The sequence below is a fragment of the Crocuta crocuta genome, unplaced genomic scaffold (assembly GCF_008692635.1).
Source record: "Crocuta crocuta isolate KB4526 unplaced genomic scaffold, BGI_CrCroc_1.0 scaffold167, whole genome shotgun sequence".
In the NCBI taxonomy this organism is placed as follows: Eukaryota; Metazoa; Chordata; class Mammalia; order Carnivora; family Hyaenidae; genus Crocuta; species Crocuta crocuta.
Genome location: NW_027532406.1, coordinates 8,472,104 through 8,494,892, shown reverse-complemented (window position 1 = coordinate 8,494,892; position 22,789 = coordinate 8,472,104). Strand labels below are relative to the sequence as shown.

Below are 22,789 nucleotides of genomic sequence, written 5' to 3'. Positions count from 1 at the left end.
CAAAGCATCAAAGTGATATCTGATTAAACCTCTATGTCTAGTTATACAGCTTATAGAAAATAGAGGTCAGAGGAAATTTTTACATGGTATCATGGAGATGCATGTAGGAAAATACAGAATGTGGGGAATTCCACGAAACAAATAACCAACAAACTTTCTTTAACAAAGTACAAGGGAAAAATGGAGAGAAGAGTTTAAAGTTTAAAGGAGATTTTAGATAATGAAATGCAAAGTGAGGATCTAGTTTGTACCCTGATTAAAAAAAAAAAAAGCAGTCAGTGTGTATGTTGTGTGCATGCATACTGAATTTGATGTTGATTGGTATTTGATTTGAAGTCATCAAATTTTTGCTAACTTTTAAGAATCGGATAATGACATCATAGCAATACTTTTTATTTTTTGAGTTCTTCTCTTTTAGAGTTACATATAGGTGAATTATATGATGTGTGGGATTTGCTTCAAAATAATCCATGAGGGTGGAGTGGTAATTGGGAGTATAAATAAATAAAGTTTGGCTATGTGCTAATAATTTTTGACACCGACACTAAGTGATGGATACAGGGAAGTTCATTTCATTATTCTCTCTGCTTGTATATGTTTGTACATTTATTTATAGAATGTCTAAAAATAAAAACACTATTAAAGCACAGAATTAAAAACAAAAATTCCTGTTGAATTTTTTTTATCATGTTTCATTTTATATTCATCTGAATTTATGTACAGATTAATTTAGCCTGTTGAGTCTTCCAATCCAGAAACCTATTATCTCTCTACATTCTGTTCTTCAGCAACATTCTTGTTATCATTGCTGCTTTTGTTTTCGCTTTCTTGGTATAGGTTGTACATACTGCTTAAGCTTCGTCAGAGGTAATCATAATTTACGAGACTTTTTCTGTTTTACCAGTTTATAACTGTTTTTCTGTTTTACTAACAATAATCAGTTTGAAAACAAATAGGAAGCAATTACTTTTATGTATGTAACTTTTTAACTTTCCTGATTACTGTTTTTTCTGCTCCTAATAACTTTTCAGTCTAATATCTCATGTTCTAATATCTGATTTTCAAGCAAATCTAATATAATTTCTTAGATATGTAAGGTGGACAATCAATAATACACAAATACATGATAATTTTTCTCATCTCTTTAGAAAATTGTTGCTGTGGACTGAATTGAAAGAAATGATACCATTTCACTTGTTTCCTGAAATCCATATTTCAAGAGGTTACCTGTATTATGTTCCTGCCCAACTTGGAATTCTCAATACCTCATATTAGGAACTGCTGTGAGATTAATATATTTTATGGATTGGCACCATGGTTTAAATTTTCAACTCATTCTATCATCAATTATAGTTCAGAGAATGCCAACAATATCTAATAGTTGAGAATATCTATCCCCAACATATATCAAAATATGCATGCTACTACCACTGGAAGATTAGTTAAGAGAAGGATACCTTGGGGTACTTGGGTGGTTCAGTAAGCTGAGTGTTTGATTCTTGATTTCAGCTCAGGTCATAATCCCAGGGTTGTGGGATCAAGCCCCACATCAGGCTCTGCACTGAGAGTGGAACCTGCTTAAGATTCTCTCTCCTTCTGCCCTCACCCTTGCTCACGCTCTCTCTCTCTTTCAAAATTAAAAAAGAAAAATAGAAAAGTCTTCCTTGATCCTTATTTTCAGGCTGATGAAATAAGATGACTAAATTAATAAGAACCCAAACTATTCTTTGTCATAAAGTGGACATGGATAAGTTTATCAGAGAAACTGAATAAAAATTTTAAGGCCAATTTCAAAACATCAACATGAATTTTGTTTTGTGTTTTGTTTTCCATAAGGGATGCATCTTGTAGAGAAGTTACATTATTATTCCAGAAGACATTATCTTGGCTTCACTACACATAGCACATCTGGGAATTGTTTTCTTGAAATCCTTGGCTAGAAGCTCTATCTGATGGCTTCAAATTGATTGTGATATTGAAAAGTCTAAAGGAAGTTAGTGCATGTCACATGGTAGGCTGCTTGGCACAAACTGCCTATGACACCAAATTTTCCCAAGGGAAAAACCAAAAACAGGTAAATCAGGATTCCAGATTGATTTTGCATTATGAGATAAAAACTTTTCCCTTCAGTATACTGCATCTCACAATGGTTTTAAGGGCTTTTGCTTCGACCTCAAGCCTCTGCAGTGACAATGTGACTCCATGCCAGTTTTTTTGCAGCATACAAGCTGCCAGATACAATTATTTCTGACAACAAGTCCACATTTGTCTCAGTCAAGTTATGGTATTCACGGACAAGCATCTTATCCAAGCTGTCACCATTGCACCTCATCTGTTTTAATGTATGTTTAGGAGGAAAGGGCAGTGCAGACTTCCAAAGATGCCTTGAAATGGATTTTTGAAAATCCTGACCAATAATTCTCACCTGGTTTTTCATTGACCAGTGTTACAGATGTTCACTCAGAGGCGGTGGCCATGCTGAATACTAGTTAGGTTAAGTTTCATAGCTTGTCTAAATCAATTCTACTGAGAATAAACTGACAACTTACAAAATGAATCAGAAGGTATGGTCAATACTGCTGTAGCGAAATGTATTAGTCATTCATTTTTTGTAATCATTCACTTTTTAACACTGCAGTTTTTCTTTGCTGGGACCTAACTTAGTTCTTCCCTCTGAAAGTTGAATTTGGATAGGTGCCATTTCTATGAAGTCACATAGCACCCTGTGCTTTTCTCATGATAGCACTCACTACCCACGTTGTAACGCGTCATTTATCTGTATGCCGTTCTGGATTATATACACGATGAGTGTAGAAATGTGTCTTTTCTTTTAATTCTACCTCCAACATTTAGAATGGGAAATGGCACAAAGTACACACACAAGGGCCAGATTATGAACAATCCCTTAGGTCAGGCTTTTTCAAGCCTGTTTCTAAAGCCAACCTTCTTGACATTGTCATCAAGATTTTTTAAAAAGCTACAGATATCCATTAAGGTCCTTAATGAAAGCCCACTTGAGGCAAAAATGCCCCTGAAATAATACTATCGGTAAGAAGCAGAAGGAGTAAACAGCCCCAAATAAAAGAGTTTGTCCCCAAACTGCCCCTGCATGTGTTGACAAACAACCCCAAATATGGAGTTGTGTTTCTGAGAATACAAGGTCACTACCTTCAGGCACAAATGAAAGTGCCCTCAGAGAAAAATTTCTCAGGTTGGAAAGGAGCAATAAAAATCCATCTCCAACACTTCTTAGTAATAGAGACGGCAAATGGTGAAAAATAAAAACCAGTATCCTGGCTCTTGACCCAAATTTTGAGCATTCATCATACTTAATACATATATTCCCCTTAATACTTGAACATATCTTGGGTGACACAGATTGTGAATCAGCTACAGATTCTCTTTCCAGAGACTTATGCTTAATATAGAAGTATCTCCCAATGAATCATCTTGATTTTTTCCTTTCAAGAAACACACAGTGAGTATATATTATCTGTTAATAGTAAATATTTAGAAGTGAATGAGATTTCACCATCCCTAAATTTAAAGGATATTCTATTGGAAACACTTAAATATAAACAACTATAATACAATGTATTTATATGTCATATGTTTATAGTATATAACCCAAAGTTGCTAATGAGGAAGTTAGCAAAATCCCTAGAGAAGTTTTTATGGAGAATAAGCATGGCTTATTCAGAATATGATAAATACTTTGGTATGACTGGATCATAGATTGCATAGCATATTGGAAGTAATGACAAAGTATAGATTTGGACCAAATAGCAAAGGATCTTTGAATCAGATTATATTCACTGTCTTCCATAACTGCAGTTGGTCCCACCTAAAGCACCTGCCAAGTTGTTTCATACAATATGACCCTGTCAACTTCACAATGACCCTCAACTCTCTGTCACATATGATTAGACTCAAGGTGGTCACCTTATTTGAGAACAACCAACTCAGAAACCAGATAGCAGTCTATGAGGTGGCATGGTACAAATGGATCAACTTTGTCTTCTCTAAAATATTAAATTGAAAAGATTGTAAGAATAAACTGATTTGGAGTGGAGCTGAAAGAGTCAAAAAGTAACATGTAGGCTTTGAAGACAACATGGCAAGCCAACTTCATAGGAAGCAAACATTATAAATAAGCTAGAGCTTGGAGACAGAACAGAGGCAAACACAAGAAAGGTGATACAGATGGAAAATAGCAAAGTGCAAGACACTGAAATGAAGCTACTTTCCTTTCCAATAAGGTTCTTGCTCTTCTTGACAGCTGATTATTTTATTTTATCTAAAAACAAAATGAATCAAATCAGGAGAACCTTGTATGTCATGAGGATGAATCTGCTGTTTCACTGAAGGTAATAGTGAGCTATTCAAAGGATTTAAGCAGAACAATAACATAACCAAATCAGTCGTAGTGTTTTAGGGAGGGAGTCAGACCATTCTAGAATAGGCCTTCATGAAATTTCACTGAAAACTTACCAAATCTCAAAAAAAGGAAGAAATAATTCTTTTCTCTTTACCTTATCCCTTGGCATGGGATAACATCTTTATTTTGTTAGCCATACAGGAAAGGGACTATGTGTATTAGAATACTGTTTTTTTTTAATCTCCTTTTCAGAGATAATAATTTGCATTTCAGTGTTTAAAGGAAGGTGAGCCTGAATGATTCAACATCAATAAAGATTGTTCCATAAACTAAATTTCCAACAGTGAAAGGTATTTAAAATAATTGTTTTGCCCACTCAAGGAATGTGATGAATTAAATTCAAGTTAACAAAGCATCTGTAGAGTTGCCAAAATACTAGCAGGGGTTGCCCTTGGATGCTGAGAACATGGTCACTATGTTTTATAATACATATATATTGCTTTTATAATGGAAAAGAAATAAACTTAAAGAATAGTTTAAAACATATATTTCATTTCTATCTAACAAAACAGATTTTAAGTTTTAGTTGTCTGGATAAATCTATCTGAGGCTAGGTAAAAGCTAGCATATCTATTAATGTTTGCTATTATTTTTCACATGATTTAAAGACTTTGGTTTGGATTCAATGAAGACAAAAATGGTTATAAAAAATACACTGATGTCAAAGAATCTAGGTTACATGCAAAGTTCCTGTACCCATGTCATATATGAATAGATCCAGTTACTTCATCTCTCTGGGTTTTAGTTTTCTGATATGTAAAATGGTTTGAACAAAATAATATCAAAATCGTTTCCAATTTATTATTTATGATTCTCTAAGTCTTTATATCATTATTATTTGGTATTACTATAATATTTTCCAAGTTTAATTTGCAAAAGTTTATAAACTACTTGAAATTATACAAAACCTCTCAATCCTTTTAGAAGTATCCACAGAAAAACTACAAAGCTTAAAAATTAGGACTAATGGCCTAAACATGTGATGACATATTTACTTATTTTAGTTTCTCTAGATAGAAACCCCGAGTACCTCAGAAGGAAACTACCAAGACTGAAAGTTGCGTATACAAAATCAAAAATGCTTGCATGATTTCAACTAATGCCATAAAAAGAAAATATGTAGAATTAATGTATACTGTTTCCTTTAAGCAAAAGTCTGGTCTTGAATACAGCCAATGAATAGAAGAAATAATTTATATGACTATGCTACACCTATTCCTAGTTTTTTAATACAAGCACACATTTAGCTATCAGAAGATACAAACTTGGATCATAAATAAATAGTTGCTTTTTTGAAATACTATATTTTTTAGAAATATAAACACACACACATACACACATGTATACATATACACATATACATACACACATATATACACAACATACATCCCCATACCATGTACATATATATCAAGTTCAGGTTTCTCTAACTTTTTACTATTAAGTTGCAAACATAAAAAAGAGCAAAGTATATATTGTTTAGTTTGAAAATTCATTCTAAAGTGTAAGTGATAATAATTAAAACCAAAATCTTGATACAAAAAAAGTGGAAAAACAAATCCATATTTCAGTTCAGAGTATAGTTGGTTTCTTAAGAAAGCACATACATAAAATTCTCTTTATTTCATTATAAAATTATAAAATCATTCTTTTGAGGAAATGTTCCCACATCCCCTGTCATCACTTCTATGCCTGTAATCTGTCGTGTGAAATTTGTATCTGAAAGAGATTGCACACTTTTATTGCCTCTTCCTCTTTAAAACTCATGTAATGACAAGTGAATACAAATGAGGATAAAGAAGAGATAAGAATGAATGAACAATGTCTACAAGGCTTTGGAAAACATAGACTATATTACAAATAAGTAGAGTCAAGAAAGCTACACCTTAAGTCCTTACTGAAGGAAGACCCTATATTGTGCAACAGTCTTGAGAATCCCCAGAAGGTGAGGTAACTAAAAATATGGGAATTGGTTTAAAGTATTCATGGAAAGTGCCAGATCCACATCCTCAACCCAAGAAACCAAGAGACCATCTGCTATGGACTGTACATTTGTGGCCCCCCGTCTCCCACCACAAATTCACATGTTGAAGCCCTAATACTCAAAGGAATGGTATTTGGAGGTGGGGGTCTTTGGGAGGTAATTAGATCATGAAGGCGGAGCTTTCATGAATGGGAATAATGCCCATATCAGAAGAGACACGAGAGAGATGATCTCTCTCTCTCTCTTTCTCTCTCTACCATGTGAGGATACAGCAAGGATATGTCCATCTGCAAACCAGGAAGGAGAGGAAAATCACCAAGAACCCAAACATGCTGGCACCTTGATCTCAGACTTTAGCCTCCAAAACTGTGAGAATAAGTCTCTGTTATGTGAGCCACCCAGTCTATGATATTTGTTATATAGAAAGCCTGGGTTGACTAAGACACTACTCTTTTCTTCCAGTAGAGAAAAAGAAAGTTTATTTTTTATAAATTCAAACATGAGGACCTAGACCCAAGTATATGAGGCAAATCACCAAAGCTTGGAAATGAAAAGAAAAGTAAATAAGAATGTACATAATGAACTTGGGGACTGCAGCACCCTTCTCCTGCTTTGTCCCCAGAACACCAGCTTTCAGCTCCAGTGAAGGAGGTTGGGGGTCTTGGGAGGGAAATATCTATAAATCATGCATGTGGAGATTCATTAGTGAAAAGGCAAGTTCACTTTTTAATGAGCTCCCACAAAGTCCGCAGCAAAACCTGGCCTGTACACAGGGAACTTTCCCTCAACTTATAGTGCCTCACTCATTAATCTGAGTAAGCACACAAGAAACTTAACATTTGAAAAAAGCTTCCAACGTGAAGTAGGCCAAAACAAACCAACTAAATACCTCAGAGTAAACAATGACATTGTAGCAAAAATATAGTACCAAAACACTCTATATAATATCTTCAGTGAAAAAAGATGTCACATTTGTAAAAATAAAACGGTATGCAGTGAAAGAAAAAGGAGAAAAAGAGAACCAAAAAGAGCTCCTGAAATATGATCACCTAAATTGGGGAGGTAGAGGATCAGAAAACTTTTTCTGTAAAGACACATATAGCAAATACTGTAAGTTACAAGATTTAGTCTCTAAACTCTGCCATTGATGGACAAAAGCATCCATAGAAAACATATAAATCAATGAGCATAAATGTTTCCTTTAGTTACAAAAATTTAACTTTATTTGCACCATTTGACGTAAGAGCATCATTGTTGGATTTAGTTGTGCAATAGTTTGCTGATATCTGATCTAAATTTTAAATAAATATCATCTTTATAATTAGATGACAGAGATAGATAGATAGATAGATAGATAGATAGATAGATAGATGATAGTAAGATAGATAGATAGATGATAGATAGATGATAGATAGATAGATAGATAGATAGATGATAGATAGATGATAGATAGATAGATGATAGATAGATGATAGATAGATGATAGATAGATAGATGATAGATAGATGATAGATAGATGATGGATAGATAGATAGATAGATAGATAGATAGATAGATAGATAGATAGATGATAAAATATTGTAACATAAGGCTGAAGGAATCACTGGAAAATAAGACAAGAAGATAAAGAATGGGAAAATAGGAGAAAACAACAACAAGAAAGAATCAATCCAGGAAATCTAAAGTCTGCCCAATAAAATTTCAAAAGTGAGGACACAGAAAATAGAGAGAGGTAATTAAAATAAAAGGCATAAAGTTTTGCAGAACCAAAGGGCACAAAGTAGTCCATTGAATACTCAGCACGATGAATGACAAAAGGAAGGCCCAAATCAAAGTACATCCCTTACAATTTCCAAATATCAGGGAAAATAAAGTACCACAAAAGCTTCCAAAGATTATACCCAAAAGAGTAGAAATCAGAATAGCTCCTGATTCTCAACAAGAGTGGGTATGAGAAGAGAGTAGAGCAATGGCTAGAAAATTCTGAGGGAAAGTGATTTCTAATTTTGAGTTGTGTATACAGCCAATTTATTAATCAGTTAAGAGAAACCAAAAAACTTCAGGCATGGAGTTTTTATATCACATGCACCTTTTCTTAGAAATCTACTAGAGGATATGTTTAAACAAAATGAGTGGCAACCTAAGAAAATGAACAAAAGGGATCCAGGAAAGGGGAGAATGCAGAAGGGGCATACTAGGTTAACAGCCATTTTAGATACAGCTACTATTAGACATTAAGGAAACAGAATTCTGGAAAGGGAAGCGATTATCTGAATTGACTGAGTGCTTGGAAAAATTAAGCACTTGATGAATCTTTCAAAATACTGGGAAAAATAACTGGCACTAGGTACAGACAAAAATCTAAGCAAATTTAAGGGATAGGGAGAGAGAACTATGGGGGAGAGAGAAACTAGGGACAATTCTTAATTGCAAGAAACCAAAAAGTTGAACAAGAATGTTAACGTAATCTAGTACACCACTTAATCCAGCAGCACCGTTGCTTACCTAGTCATCTTAGATACTATTTACTTAATATTGTATTAACATAAGAAGTAGGAGAGAGAAAATATGTTATTAACCTTCAGCTAAAATAACAAGAAATGAAAATATCAACAAAATTCAGAAATATTATGAGAAAAAAACATAATAGCTAAAATAAAGTCACTGACTCTGAAAAGAGTAATTGGTAAAGAAGCTGAGAAGGAGAAGCAAGTATGGATGTTTTCAATACAACTCTTTTATCTTATTTGCTTTTCAGATTATGTACATAAAATTCAGTTCTCAATGATTCCTTAATATTTTTTATTTTTCAGTTACCTACTAAATTTGAAGTATGGGGTGACTGGGTGGTTCAGTTGGTTAGGCACCTGATTTCAGATCAGGTCATGATCTCACAGTTCATGACTTCTAACCCTGCTTTGGGCTCTGTGCTGACAGCTCAGAGCCTGGACCCTGTTTCATATTCTGTGTCCCTCTCTCTCTCTCTGCCCCTCCCCAACTCACACCATACTCTCTCTCTGAAAAATGAATAAACGTTATTTTTTAAAAAATTTTTAGTACATTGAGCCTGTTATCAGTTAATAGCATATAATTCATTTGTTGATAAGTAGAAAAAAATACCCAGAAATAACTGGGTCACCATTGGCATCTAGGGACAAAGTACTAGAGAAGGAAGAAAATCACTAAGAAGTAAGGAGATACTTGGAGGAAAGTCTTCTTCTTTTATTGTATATATGAAACTTGTCTGAATACTGGGTCTATTGTATGAGGATCTGATATAACATGGGGTCTGCAACAATCTTTGAGTGGGTGGGATCACGTCCGATGGGGAAAAAATTCCTGGTGCCAACCCCTAGTTAGAAAACCAGATCTAAGAAAGCCAACTCTATGTAAGATCCATTTTATGAGTTATGTTTCTGTTTGTTCTTTTTGTGTTATCTCCTAAATTTCTTATTTTTTAAATTTCTTCAAATTTTGTTTAATCTTTCAGCTGTGTTACTTGTTCCCAAAAGAGAACATGCTCACTCTTGTGCTGAAGTATCATAGAAGAAGCAGGGTCTGCCTGAAGCCACTGTAAAGATGTTGGTGCTGATCAATGAAAATCCCAAAGAGAGACGACATCTCAGGGAACAGAAGGTCACATGAGTTACCTCCTACTTGCTCTCAAATGTGAAGCCTTCAGAAAGGGATTTAGAGATTTTTCTGACTATTCTATCAAACTTTCACTAGCCTTTATCCTCTGTTATTTGTCTTCACAACACTCATCTCTAGTTGGCATTGCTGTGTGTGCCTATGATGTTTATTTTTTACTATCCCATCAATTAGAATGTCCTCTGATGGTAGACACTTTGTCTTATTCATTGTTGTATCCTCAGCACAAAGAACAGTGGATGAACTTGATAAATATTCACTGAATAAATAAATAAATTCTCAATTCAGGACTCGATAAAGAAATTTTATTTCTATTAAGGACCCGTGGCATTTGCTTCCAGGGACTAAGTCAATTTATGCCTGAGTCACAATTTTGCCACATGGGGACTCTGCTGTTAGCCACAGGAGATTCCTAGGCATTCCCCCTGCACTTTTAAGGGAACTATTTTTCAATCAGGATTAAGCATTAACAATACACAGAAGGTTTCTCAGGCCCTTTAAGACAGTCCCCAAAGAGACTGATACATTTTGGTGTAATACAAGGACCCAGAGCTCCTATTCTCTGCCACTGTGTTGCAAACCTATGCAGTTTCTCTTCTCTCAGAAGTTTAATATCTTTTAGGTCTGCAGGATAAAATAAAAAATATCAGACTTACTGTTTGAGAAACAAAAATAAAATTAACCAATGGAAAATTACGGTTTTTAATCCAAATCAAGATTTCTATTACTTTCACTGTCTGGTGGTTGGGGAATTTAATTCTTAATGTTGACATATTTGTCAGAGACACAGATTTTAAAATATATTAGTGTACCCAGTTGAAACTATTCTTTACAATCCTTTAAAAATACAATAGAACATGCTATAGCCTCGATGTTTGTGACCCCTTGCCCCTCTATATTCATAAGTTGAAACCTAATCCCCAGTGTGATGGTGTTTGGAGGTGGGGCATTTTGGAGTGATTAGGTCATAAGGGGAGGGCCCACATGAAGGGATTCCTGCCCTTATAAGAGAGGCCCCTGAGAGACCCCTGGCCCCTTATCATATGAAGTTACAGAGAAAAGAGGACATCTCTCTGAACCAGGACTAGGCCCTCAACAGCCAGAGAAACTGCTGGCTTCTTGACCTTGGATTTCCCAGACTCCAGAACTATAAGAAATGTTTCTATTGTTACAAAGCCACCTAATCTGTGGTATTCTGTTCAAGTAACCTAAATGGACCAGAACAAAAATTGTTTCTTTAAAAATTCTTGTTATGTTGGAATATATATGAAGCTAATATAGCAAAATGTTTATTATGATACCATTTAAACAATATTGGCTTTATATTCAAAGCACAGCCATATGTGGAAAATAGAACACCAAATATTAAGGTGTAAATTTGGTTAAGAGACATTTATGGTTACTCTAAAGTTCCTTTGTTTTACTATGAGAAACTATAAGAAATTTGGGAATGTATATATAGGACTATAAATTTTACAGTGTGACTCTGGTGCTTGCCATGTTCTTCCATGGAATTTTTTCCAAATGAAAAGCTTAGAAAACTGATTTCTCTCAATATAAATGACGATAAGTGACTTTTGATTGCTATTCTCTTGAATTTTTTGCGACTTTGTTAGAAGAGCACCTCAACATCAATACAAAATTAGCAAATTTGCTTAGCAAGGAGCATCAAGTAATTGCTTTTGCTGAATATAGGCAAAAAGCAAGTGTGATGAAAAGTAGAGAAGAGAAATACTGGTAAATATGAACATTAAACCAACATAGACTCGTGGCACCTTAATATTATTTCTCACTTCCAATCTTGCCATTTAACCAATTATGAATTCCCTGGTTCTATGAATACTACACAACAGAAAATGTTTTCTTTTCTGAACTCTAAGTCTCATTTTACACAAAAGTTTGGCAAGCCTCAGATTTGCTGCCAAAAGTAAATAGATGTCCTATGTATCGATTTGGGGGCAGCAGATATCCTGCTTCAATGAATAAATAAGACTCTTGTTCAACATACATGCCATTAAAACTTACTCATTGCAAATGAAATGACACAAGAGGAAGCAATCAACCAAATACAAAGCATGGAACAAGGTAAAGTCCAAATGACCTGGTATCTCCCAACAAATCAATAGCATTACAAAATTAAAGAGATTTCAAAAACAAGAAAACCAAATGCAATATCTGCGTTTTGCTTAATTCTTGACTACAAGCCAACTTTATGAACTTACTGTTAATTTTCTTAGGTGCAGTAATGCTAGATGGTTAAATTAAAAGTCTCTATTGGTTAGAATTGCATACTAAAATATATATGGGTAAAGTGACATGATTTCTGAGATTTTCTTTTAAGATACTCTAGGAGCTAAAAATGGTGTGTGTGTGGTATGTGTATATGGGAAGAAGAATGGGGATAGATGAAAAAATTAGCAAAATATTGACAATTGTTGAAGTTGATGTTTCTTATACTATTTACTTCTGTGTATGTTTTTATTTTTATTTTTTTATATTTTTATGTCTTTATTGTATTTTGAAAGACAGAGACAGAGAGCGAGCAGGGTAGGGGCAGAGAGAGAGATGGAGACACAGAATAGAATCTGAATCAGGCTCCAGGCTCTGAGCTGTCAGCACAGAGCCTGATGCGGGGCTTGAACACACAGACTGTGAGATTATGACCTGAGCCAAAGTCGGACACTTAATCGACTGAGCGACCCAGGCACCCTTGTGTATGTTTTAAATTCCACTTAAAATATAAAAACAATTGTTTCCTCAAGGTCACGTAGTCTTTTCAGTCTTCAGAAGCGTACCACTAAGTGTTAATACTTAAATAGCCTGTTATTTTTTCCTATCCAAATTTAGCTTAGGATAACCTCTGAAAGAAGTGATGCCCTGAAACCTGAAAATACAGACTGATATCTTCAAGGGAGGGAGAAGGAGATGTGTTAGATATGTTTCTAAGGTCTCATTCATTTGAATTGTTTCATTTCTGAAAGACATTGAAAGACCATTTTAATGGTCAGACCTGGAACTTTCTTTATCCATTTATCTAAGTCAGAGATGTTCACTCAGAACCATATATGGCCAAACAGGGTTTTTAATAGAGCCCTTGAAGCAAGCAGATGGAAACTAAGGATATTTCAAAGACATGTTAATGCTCTTATGAAAGATTGGGATATAATTACAAATGTACAAATGCATATGTGTTTTCTAACAACTAGAAATAAAGAAAATCATATTCATAGCTGTAGGGAACTCTCTGTTAGCATTTTGACAACTCTACCACATGATAAGGTAACTGATTCAAAAACATTAAGCTCTTTACAATATCTAAATCAAATGCATTTACTGGTGAAAGCATTTCATGAGTTAGAACACTGAATGGCAATGATTTATGCTGTATAATAAATGGTTGTGGTATTAATATTGTAGTAGAAAGGGAATACTAAAGAATGTTTTAATTGGTAAATTCTGACTCTGCTCTTGACCATGGTAGTGCCCCTTGATACATGTTTGTTGCAGTATATGCTGATGACCAAAGAACCTAGACAGAATCAAAGAAAATCCATTTTCACATAGGTACTCTGATTCCAGAAATATTTTATACCACTTTGTAGTCTACACAGTATTTGCACATAAATTATGGAAATTGATCCTAAATAAAAGGCTTCAAGATTTATAACACAGGTTTTATAAGCCCCATTTTGCAGATAAGCAAACTGAAATCCTGAGAAGTTTGACCAGAGTCAGTTCCAAATTCCAAATGTCAACAGACACATGCAATAAAAAGTATATGTCATTCTCTAAATTATTTTAGAAAGACATTTTGGATTCACTGAATGTATTTTCCAGTATACTTAGTCCAAATCTTTCTGTATTTGATCTTGATGTAATTTTCAGTTTTCATCAAAGCTTTTGGTTTCGTTGCCTTCTAAGTCCATATGCAAAGACATTGACTCTGACTAGGCCATCTGAGTAGAAATCCATGTTGCTATTGTTTAGTGGCTAATTTTGCTAATCATTTTATAAAATATTTTAAAGAACACCATGGTCCTTTGAGGCTAATATGAAGAAGCTGTTTTCAAAAATTAAGGCATCACAAAATTGAAGAAAAGTGAGAGCTAAATGTAAAGCTAATTCAAATGCATTGACTCTTTTTTTTTAGTGTTTCCATAGTTTATTTATAAATTATTTTGAGGAATTGTTGATCCTATTCCCAAAAGTTGACCCAGAGAAGCAGCTGATGGCTTCACCATTCCTCTAGTTGCTCAGCTCATAAAATAGGAATCATCTTTAATTTCTCTCTTATACCTCCACTTCTAATCCATTAGAAAACTCCTGTTGGTTTTACCTAAACATATATCCAAAAATTAACCAATTTTTATCACTTTCACTGGTTCCACACTGATCCAAGCCACCATCATCTCTCTCCTGGATTGGTACAGTGACCTGCTTACTGACCTCCCTGCTTTTATTCTTGTCTTTTTAGAGTTTATTCCGATAACAGCAGTGTGAGTGATCCTTCAATAGGTAACTTGATCATAGCTTTACTCTGCACAAAATCTTGAGTTGGTTCCCAGTTTTCTCCAGAATAAAGCCAAAGTTTTTTCAATCACATATGAAGCCCTCCAGGACTCAGGACCTAGTAGTACCTCTCTGACTTCATCTCTAATTCCTCTACCCCTTGCTCTCTCCATTCTAGACCAATTGGCCTGTTTGCTATTCATTGAACATATGATCTGCACCTACCTGAGGGCCTTTAGACAAGCCACTACTCATATACACTTAAGGTCAACAACTTCATCTCCTTCCAGGGCTTGTTCAAGCCACTTTCTTAGGGGCCCTAACCATCCCAATTAAACATTACAAGAAACAGACTTTAACTATAGAAAACAAACTGATGGTTACCAGAGGAAAGGTGGGTGTGGGATGGGTTAAATTAAATGATGGGATTAAGGAGTGCACTTGTGATGAGCACCAGCTATTGGTCCCTGAGACCAACCTATTGTTAATATAGCACTACATCTTCTTTAAGTCCTGGTTTTCTAAGGGGTTTTTTTGGCAATTCAGTTTCATATTGGACTGAAATTGGATATTACATACTGAGATTGAATCTATTTACCCAATTTAAACAAATTATGTGCAGCTATTTGAAGTACTATAAATACAGTATTGAAAAGTCTTTAGGTGCATGATTATGCCTTATAATTGTATAAATCTTTAAAGTTCTAGATTCATTTGGGACAATTTAACTTGTCAGGTAGTTTATGGATTGTTCTGCATGTTCTACATTAAATACGTAATGTAGTATAATTTTGGTTCTGTTGAAAGGCAAATCAGAATTAATCATCTTGCTATAGTCAACAAGTAAAAGGAGGGCAAACCTTTAGTGTAGTAGCAAATTAGTGCAATATTTTAGAATATCAAGTTGTCTTTTTTATTTCTTTTGAAAGACCACTCTATGTCTTTGGGCTAATGTCTGCAGCTTCAAATATTAGGTTCTTTTGAGTTGTATTATTTTATTTTTGGATTTTTCCACCCCCCATGAATGGTCTTCCTCCATGCTTTTAATTACATTGAACCAAGACAGACCTGGTGAGGATGCTAGCTTAAGGGCTAGTGTCAATGTAGGGGCCACACAGAGTACCTGGAGTCAGACTCAGTCCAAGAGCGGCTATTGATTACTGTTGAGAAAGAAATCAATGATCAATATTAAGAGGAAATAGCAGTTATGAGCTTAGAGGGGTGAATGTGAAGTCATAACTATAGAGCAAGATAAGATCAGAAGACAAAGTATCAGAAAAATGTCTGAAAAGTAAGGACAAGGTATGGGAACACAGGAGAAAATGTTATTCACCATAAATAATCCAAGATTTTCCCCAGGAGAATTACATTCTCACTGGACTCCTCTGTGTTCTTGTCATCAAGGACAAGGAGGGAAAAAGAAGCAGTACAAAGTTGATGAGACCTCTCGCCATTGTAGAGAAGCCCTCTGCAGCTGTTAGGCAAAACAGATAACTTAAAGGTTACCTTCCATGGAGAAGTAAGGAAAGTAAGGAGAAAAATCAGAGGCTCTCAAGCAACAGAGATATGAGAGGAGGGGTTATAGATATAATTCCCTTCAGTATTTTTTAATTGATACAAGTTTTCAAGCCCCATTTCGGATGTGAGATGATAAAAGTTGTAATCTGTCAAAGGTAATATTCAAAAGTATATTTATTGTTCTATGACACTTGTAATTTAACTATGAAAATGATATGTCTACATAAAAAGTGAAGATCACTTGCTGACTATCTAAATATTCCCACTTTCTAGTTTCTTGCCTTTTCTTTTTTTTTTAANCCAGGCTCTGAGCTGGCAGTCAGCACAGAGCCTGACGTGGGGCTCGAACCCACGAACTGTGAGATCATGACCTGACCGAAGTCGGATGCTTAACCGACTGAGCCACCCAGGCGCCCCGTTTCTTGCCTTTTCTACACACATTCTTTAAGAACACTTTCTCCAAAATTGTATCCAGTATCATTGGCTCAGGAACTCTGCAGAAATCAATCCTATGTCCACAAGACTAGCATTATACACCCAGTTTGTCTTATATCAAATGTACTTATGACCTCCATAAAAATGTATTTATTCAGTAACTGAGTGTCTATTATGTGTCAAGTACTGTTCTAGGTATAGGGAAACTGGAGTAGACAAAACATTGCCTTTATCCTCATTGAACTTGCATCACAATGTCATAAACTTTTATACCCTGTCTTCCTACTAGGAAGAGAGACTAGGAGAAAATTTATTGTTTTTCATCTCTCCTCTACAGTGCATTTCTTGAACTTACTTGCCCATCAGTCTGTGGATAAGTGCAGCCTCTTCCATCCCATGAATCAGAACTTGGGGGAAAGATTGAGAAATTTATCTTTTTAACAAGCTCTCTTGGGGCTTTATATGTAATGATAGCATGGATAATATGGGGGAACCACTGCCCTCTTCATAGCATACTATCTGAGGACTGGTGATTTTCACTGGACTATATCTGTGGGACCCTTTTGATTGCCATGACTAACATTCTTAGAGAATGTGAAAGCTCTCTGGGGTTGTCCACAGCCAATTCACCTAACAAAGACTAACAAGGCAAACTTTTTCAGGTATACTATTAATCTTTAAACAAAGTGATTTTCTCTATGGGACAGATGTTACCATATTATACTTTAGGGAAGAAAAGAATCAAACATCAATTACTAGTTGTGATCCATAGAACTAAAAGATTCATTTCAAAGATAAAGTTGAAATGATGGAGACTTAGGAAGTTCTCTATTAAAAGAAGGTAAAACTGAGTGAATCCTAGAAATCCATTGTGAACAATATAAATACGTTCATCAAAGAGGCTCTTTGTGAGTTAATGATAGTATAGTCAATATTCAATACTAAACAATATGAAAATAAAGTTGATATTCCAATAACACCCAACACAGGTTTATCATGTCCACGCACTATTCTAAGCATTTTATGGATATTAAGCTGACAATTCTCTAACCTTCTACGGAATGTTTCTTTGTTATGATAATTATTTTGTAGAAGAGAAAATGAGGCATACAGAAGATAAGTAGCCTATAATGGCCAGGATTTGATCCTAGGTGCAAAAATCCATCCCCTTAATCACTAGACTAAACTGCTTCTCATTATATTTTATAATACTTCTCCAAAGAATCATACCAAAGAAGTTTATACAAAGCTATTCTAGGAATTGAGAATTTTATTATTTTATTTCAATTCATTTTGTTTTATTTTATTTATTTTTTATTACAGCTTCCTTGCCCCAGAGTCGTAATCAGCCTGATTTTCATTTGACTCATTTAAAGATGAAGATAACACTGTTGTTGAAGCAAGATCATCTATTAGTTACAGCGTTCAATTATAAAAGAGATACAGTTTTGAATCTCAGCTCTGCCACTTACTTGCTTTATGAATTTCAGTAAGTTCCCTCTCCAAGTCTCAGTTTCCTCATCTTTAAAATGAAGGTTATAATGGGACCTACATCATCATATTGTTTAAAGATACAACAAGATACATCATTTATAACAACTTAGGAAGTGTTCCATAAATACTATTAGTACAATAAATAGCAGCAGCATCAGTAAACTGAACCAAGTGATCTCTTGATTCTTCTACCTGCACTAAAAATGGTTTCTCTTCTAATTACAAATGATAGCATCCAAAACAATGAATTCAGCCGTAAGTCATTAAACCAATTATTTCTTTTGTAGGAAAACCAGAAAGGCTATTGGACACATTAATTTATATGTCATTAGTTATCGTCTCTATTCCAAAATGTGTTCTAGCATCCTGACACACCTTGCATAATACAATCACTGTGACTCCCAGAGGTCAAATGGGCAGGCAGTTAACACTTCTCTGTGAAAAGCTCAATAACTCATTTTATAAATTTCAGCTCAAAGCCTACGTTGAGGTTAAGAAAAATTGACATTCGGTCTGTGAACTTAATGTCAAGCTCCAGAAAAACTCTAGGCAGTACATGCTTAGCGATTAAGTGGACGCAGACAATAAAGACATTGCCAAATTGTAAAACAAGACTCGGAAATTACAGAAAATGTTGCTAGTTATTGATTACGGTGACCATTCAGTTCCCATTGAGTCACCCAAAAGAATCATTCATTTTCCAGCAGAGAGCCTGCTCATTTGCAAGATAAAAGAGAGGCATTTCTGCACATGCCCATAATGTTCTTCACCACTGGGGGCAGCTTTACATAAGACTGCATTCACTGAAACCAAAGCAACAGTCCGAGCAGCTTTCAGAATGACAGTCTGCAGAAGTGAGCTGAGCGTGTGTGCGGTACGGGGCTCTCCTGCCTCCTGGGCTCCAACGCAGCTCTGTGGCTGAAGTGGGTGCTCACCACCAGAAATGCTGGGCTATGGAATACAGATGTGGCAGCTCAGGTAGCCCCACGTTGCCGGGAGGAATACATCATGCTTTTCGATAAGAAGAAATTGTAGAAGCCAGTTTTTTTTTAACAACCCCCCCAAAAACTGTAAAGATGCAAAAACGTAATATCCACGAAGATCCTATTACCTAGGAAGATTTTGATGTTTTGCTACAAATGCGGTGTTGGAATTTATTTGTTCTTGGAGTGTTCTGCGTGGCTGGCAAAGAATAATGTTCCAAAATCGGTCCATCTCCCAAGGGGTCCAATTTTTCTTCCTGGGTGTCAGCGAGCCCTGACTCACTACAGTGCAGCTGACAGGGGCTGTCATGCAAGTGGCCCCTTAAGCCAAAGCAAAAGACCTAAGGACGACCTTTGAACAATACAAAGGATGGGTATGTTCTGTCATTTTTCTTCTTTCCTTCTTAAAAAAGAAAAACAAAAACAAAAACAAAAACAAACCCTTTAGTCTTTGTTGTAATTCTGCCTTAATTATTTTAGAGATTACTTTTCTATCCTTAGACTATAAATTCAATTGCTTAGTGGACAGGTTTCCTTGCTTAACTATTAAAAAAAAAAAACCCTAAAAACAATTCTCTTTACATGTCAAGAAGGTGATATTTGATATTAAATGTTGTTATCTAGATTTAAATTTTTAAAAAAGAAAGTACATGCCTTTTTTTGCTTGCTTAAAAATAAATGAATTCCTTTTTGGGGGGATAACTTTTCTAAGTTGTTTTTATTTCCAGGTTTCAATGTAATTAGGCTACTGAGCGGATCAGCTGTAGCACTGGTTATAGCCCCCACTGTGTTACTGACAATGCTTTCTTCTGCCGAACGAGGATGCCCTAAGGGCTGTAGGTGTGAAGGCAAAATGGTATATTGTGAATCTCAGAAATTACAGGAGATACCCTCAAGTATATCTGCTGGTTGCTTAGGTTTGTCCCTTCGCTATAACAGCCTTCAAAAACTTAAGTATAATCAATTTAAAGGGCTCAACCAGCTCACCTGGCTGTACCTTGACCATAACCATATCAGCAATATTGATGAGAATGCTTTTAATGGAATACGCAGACTCAAAGAGTTGATTCTGAGTTCCAACAGAATCTCCTATTTTCTCAACAATACCTTCAGACCGGTGACAAATTTACGGAACTTGGATCTGTCCTATAATCAGCTGCATTCTCTGGGATCTGAACAGTTTCGGGGCTTGCGGAAGCTGCTGAGTTTACATTTACGGTCTAACTCCCTGAGAACCATCCCCGTGCGAATTTTCCAAGACTGCCGCAATCTGGAACTTTTGGACCTGGGGTATAACCGGATCCGAAGTTTAGCCAGGAATGTCTTTGCTGGCATGATCAGACTCAAAGAACTTCACCTGGAGCACAATCAATTTTCTAAGCTCAACCTGGCCCTTTTTCCAAGGTTGGTGAGCCTTCAGAACCTTTACTTGCAGTGGAATAAAATCAGTGTCATAGGACAGACCATGTCCTGGACCTGGAGCTCGTTACAAAGGCTTGATTTGTCAGGCAATGAGATTGAAGCTTTTAGTGGACCTAGTGTTTTCCAGTGTGTCCCAAATCTGCAGCGCCTCAACCTGGATTCCAATAAGCTCACATTTATTGGTCAAGAGATTTTGGATTCTTGGATATCTCTCAATGACATCAGTCTTGCTGGGAATATATGGGAATGCAGCAGAAATATTTGTTCCCTGGTAAATTGGCTGAAAAGTTTTAAAGGTCTGAGGGAGAATACAATTATCTGTGCCAGTCCCAAAGAGCTGCAAGGAGTAAATGTGATCGATGCAGTGAAGAACTACAGCATCTGTGGCAAAAGTACCACGGAGAGGTTTGATCTGGCAAGGGCTCTCCCAAAGCCGACATTTAAGCCTAAACTCCCCAGGCCGAAGCATGAGAGCAAACCCCCTCTGCCCCCCACGGTGGGAGCCACGGAGCCTGGCCCAGAGACTGATGCTGACACCGAGCACATCTCTTTCCATAAAATCATCGCAGGGAGCGTGGCCCTATTCCTGTCCGTGCTCGTCATCCTGCTCGTTATCTACGTGTCATGGAAGCGGTACCCTGCGAGCATGAAGCAGCTGCAGCAGCGCTCCCTCATGCGAAGGCACAGAAAAAAGAAAAGACAGTCCCTAAAGCAAATGACTCCCAGCACCCAGGAATTTTATGTAGATTATAAACCCACCAACACGGAGACCAGCGAGATGCTGCTGAATGGGACGGGACCCTGCACCTATAACAAATCAGGCTCCAGGGAGTGTGAGGTATGAACCATTGTGATAAAAGCGCTCTTAAAAGCTGGGAAATAAGTGGTGCTTTATTGAACTCTGGTGACTATAAAGGGAACGTGGTGCCCCCTCTCCTTCCCTCTCCCTCCTGCTTTGCTGGCAAGGTCCTTCCCGGTCAGTTTTAGTACACTCATAATACTGGTCATTTTCCTCTGGTACATAATCAACCCACTGAAATTGAAATACCACAATCAATGCAAAGCTCAAACTCTCGTTTAATAGAATGCCTATTGTATAAGACTCTTGACTGATTGCATTAATATCTCCCTTGTTTTAAGATAAAACTTTTTTTCATAAGTAGCCCCCCACATGTGCTCTTATTTCTCTTCGGGTAGGACCAAATCTACAGTTCTAGAAGGTTTGCAGTTCACTGACAAATCAAGGAAAAAGTGAATGATCCCAGGTACTTGAAGCTTGAACTGATTCTAGGAGAAGGCTTAATTACAGGAACATTTAGAGACAACCCTTAAAACACTGACTTAAAAAGAAAATTGCAGGAAACTATCAAAAAATGGTGCTGGGTTAAAGAAGCACCATGGGCAGTTTCCAGAGGTGTTTGAATTACGATAAAACAAGCCTAGGGGAAAGTGTTGAAGGGTTAAAATGCTGCAAATAGACAACTGAAAAATGTGAGGAGATGGTAAAAATACAAAGTTTTAGACTTGAAGCCTTATCTCTGAAATCCATCCCTGTAAAAATCGAACCAGAGGCTTCACTGTCAATTTCTCTTAGCCTTTATTTAGCCTAAATAAAAAAAAAAATTTAAATTAAATAACCAAGAAGCAAATTTGAGGAGGCAGATTTCTCTACTGTTCCTCACCTTAGGGAGTTTTCAGAGATGAGGCTTGCAAATAGGAAGGCAGCTTGCTATTTCCGTGTGGCTGGGAGCTTACCAGAATTTCTTTCCAGTTCTTTCAAGGACTCTAATGTAGTGAGTGGAATCTTTAGCTCTGTCTGTTCTTCTGTCTGGTTGTGTTCCATTATGTGCCTGCACACACTAGACCCCTAATGACTGATGCTTCATTCAGAGGCGTAAGAGAGAACACATTCCAAGACATGCCTTCCACCAAAAGCTTCATTGAAAAGAATGATTTTGATAATGCCTGAATAAAGGTACAAAATAAATCTTAGAGGAAGAAAGACTGACCAACCCTATGGCAGTTGTCTTTTGCTTTTCTATTGTTGACATTACAGTGTCCCTGTGTTCATCTATATTGTTAACTCATCCATCAGTATGAATCTGTATGGACCCTGCTGGCAATCTGCAAATTGCATGCGTGTTTTTATGTCGTAGGTGAAAGTTTATTGACTGCAGCACAAATATCATGCCTTCTGTATTTAAGTAACTTTGACCACAGTTCATTAAGATTTTAGAGATATGTCTTTGGTCTGTATTTGTATCCTTTCATCCTCCAAAATGAACAATCCTATTATAGGAGCAAAAATTGGGAATTGCAACATTGATTCTGCTTCATTTAATTTGGCTTGCCAAG

At 36.1% G+C, this 22,789-nt stretch overlaps 2 protein-coding genes across 2 annotated transcripts in view; one reads left to right on the top strand and one right to left on the bottom strand.

Annotated features, from left to right (window-relative positions):
* The window catches only part of CTNNA3 (catenin alpha 3), a 1,601,461-nt gene that overhangs the window by 941,120 nt on the left and 637,552 nt on the right, over positions 1–22,789 (bottom strand). The gene's annotated exons all lie outside the window — the stretch shown is intronic.
* LRRTM3 (leucine rich repeat transmembrane neuronal 3) overlaps positions 19,383–22,789 on the top strand; it is a 158,937-nt gene continuing 155,530 nt past the window's right edge. The window contains exons 1-2 of the mRNA XM_077778485.1: positions 19,383–19,386; positions 19,741–21,272. Coding sequence (XP_077634611.1) covers positions 19,383–19,386; positions 19,741–21,272 — 1,536 coding nt within the window. The remainder of the gene's footprint in view (positions 19,387–19,740; positions 21,273–22,789) is intronic.